The sequence below is a fragment of the Lolium rigidum genome, chromosome 1, assembly GCF_022539505.1.
Source record: "Lolium rigidum isolate FL_2022 chromosome 1, APGP_CSIRO_Lrig_0.1, whole genome shotgun sequence".
Taxonomy (NCBI): Eukaryota; Viridiplantae; Streptophyta; class Magnoliopsida; order Poales; family Poaceae; genus Lolium; species Lolium rigidum.
In genome coordinates, this window is record NC_061508.1 from 8,726,847 (window position 1) to 8,728,792 (window position 1,946).

At 54.5% G+C, this 1,946-nt stretch overlaps 1 protein-coding gene across 1 annotated transcript; it reads right to left on the reverse strand.

Moving 5' to 3' along the window:
* Window positions 1–1,040: 1,040 nt before the first annotated feature.
* On the reverse strand, window positions 1,041–1,391 carry LOC124703726 (auxin-responsive protein SAUR50-like). Its single transcript, XM_047235957.1, has one exon. It carries the CDS (start codon window positions 1,389–1,391, stop codon window positions 1,041–1,043), a length of 351 nt encoding a protein of 116 aa, XP_047091913.1.
* Between the last annotated feature and the right edge of the window lie 555 nt (window positions 1,392–1,946).

A 1,946-nucleotide genomic window follows, 5' to 3' on the forward strand; every position in this document is an offset into this window, starting at 1 on the left:
GCAACGTCAGAATTACCGTCAAACGAGCACCTATTGAGGAGGGGGCTCGTCTCTTCACAGCGACAGAGGATCCTCGAGGAGGCATAGAAACGCTGAGCGTATAATATTTGCTTCGGAGAGCGGCCCAATAGATGGCGAGTAGGCTAGGCTAGGTTTGCATCAATCAAACTTAGCCGTTTTCAACTCAACTTTCTAACATATAACTAAATTAAATGAATTTTTCTTTTTACCGTATTTTATTGTTTGTAGGCCGCGTTTTGCTGTACGCGACTTGGATGGACGCATCACAAAAGCGGCACCAACACGCGTCCCACAAACAGTTGATTCGACACTTCTGTCGGACATCGTTTGGAAACGCGATAGGAGATGCTCTCATCCACCGGACAAGTGTTGTCAGTGCCATATGACACCCTACTTTTTTGTTTAGTTCGAATTCTAGGTTCAACCAAAGCCTAATTTTACAAAGTTTGATCAAGAATAGCAAATATCAGCATTTATAACCACCATTATTATTCCACAAACTGATGGAGGAGAGCAAACAAACACGCACATTCCCTTATCGCGGTATCTCAACCCTCGCTAGCTAGCTTAGCCGGCCAACATATCTTAGCTCGCATGTACAGAGTAAAAAAGAAGATGTAATGACGGTTCACCTCGCGCGCCTAATTAAGCTCTCCTCCATGGAGATGAATATCATGGAGAAGGCTAAAGGGCGGCCAAGGACTCGAACACGTCACAAACAACGTACACGCTACTGCTAACATATATACAGGCCGGTTGAAAAAATCTCGCTAGCTAGCTCTGAAATCTCTGGCCAAATTAAGATCTCCTCCTCGTCTTCGTCTTCCTCGATTTCCCACCGGGAGAATTAATGGTGGTTTCCAAGGGCGCGCGCTAATACGCGCATGCGCCACGTCGAATCAATGGATCGGTGATGGAGATCCACACGTATTTACACACACGAACGCGCCGGCCGCCGGCTCGCTTAGCAATGGCGCTAGGCCGGACCGACGGACGGAACAAATGCCCGCCGGCGGCGCTCAGCGGGCGGTGCAGGTGAGGGAGGAGGCGGAGCAGAGGGAGCGGAAGGCGCGCTCCTCGCAGGGGAGCACCAGCAGGTCCCCGGCGCCGCCGAACCCGAACTCCTCCTCGGCGCGGCGGAGCAGGGAGCGGAACTCGGGCCGGTCCAGCACCGCGATGGGCACCACGAACCGCCGCCGCGACTCGCCCACGTACACCGCGAAGTGGCCGCGGGGCACGTCCGACGGCGCCGCCTCCTCCTCCTCCCAGTGCTCCTCCCCGGCATGGTTGTGCTGCTGGCGCCGCCCCAGGCTCGAGCACCGCTTCAGGATCTGCTTCAGCCCCGCCGCGCCGCTCTTCTTGATCGCCATTGGTGGTGAGCTTGGTGTGGAGTGAGCTCGTTCGACTTGCTTGTGATGTAGAGGAGGAGGAAGACGATGATGTTGAGACGGTGAGGAGGGAGACGGAGGAGTATATATAGGAGGCGAGTGCGCGCGCGAGGCAGCCATGGTTGGTGCCGAGGTGGTGGACCGGAGGTGGTGGTGGGGTGGAGACGTACGAGCGGGCGGGGGAGGTGGGCCCGCGACGCCCGTGGGCTTGCCGGCCGGGCCTGGGCCAAGCATTGGGGCCCGTACCACCTGTCACAGTGTTTCACCGTCCGTACGTGAACTAGAGGTGGTGGTAGAGTAGAGTAGAGTAGAGTCGTGGTGAATCTAATGATGGTCCGGATCTGATGATGGGTGCGTACTGCACTGTAAACTACTGCTCATCCAGGGGACCTCTCTTTGTGTGGGTGTGGGTGTTTGTGCAAGGGTTCACTGAGCCTTGAGCTTAGTTTACATGGAGTAAAGCTAAGATTCTACAATACTTCTTTCAAAAAAAAAAAAGATTCTACAATACTGCCTCTGTTCGGGATTATAAAGCCG

Bases quoted from the DNA above. Each gene is read 5' to 3' on its own strand.
- LOC124703726 (XM_047235957.1), bottom strand. From the start codon at position 1,391: ATGGCGATCAAGAAGAGCGGCGCGGCGGGGCTGAAGCAGATCCTGAAG.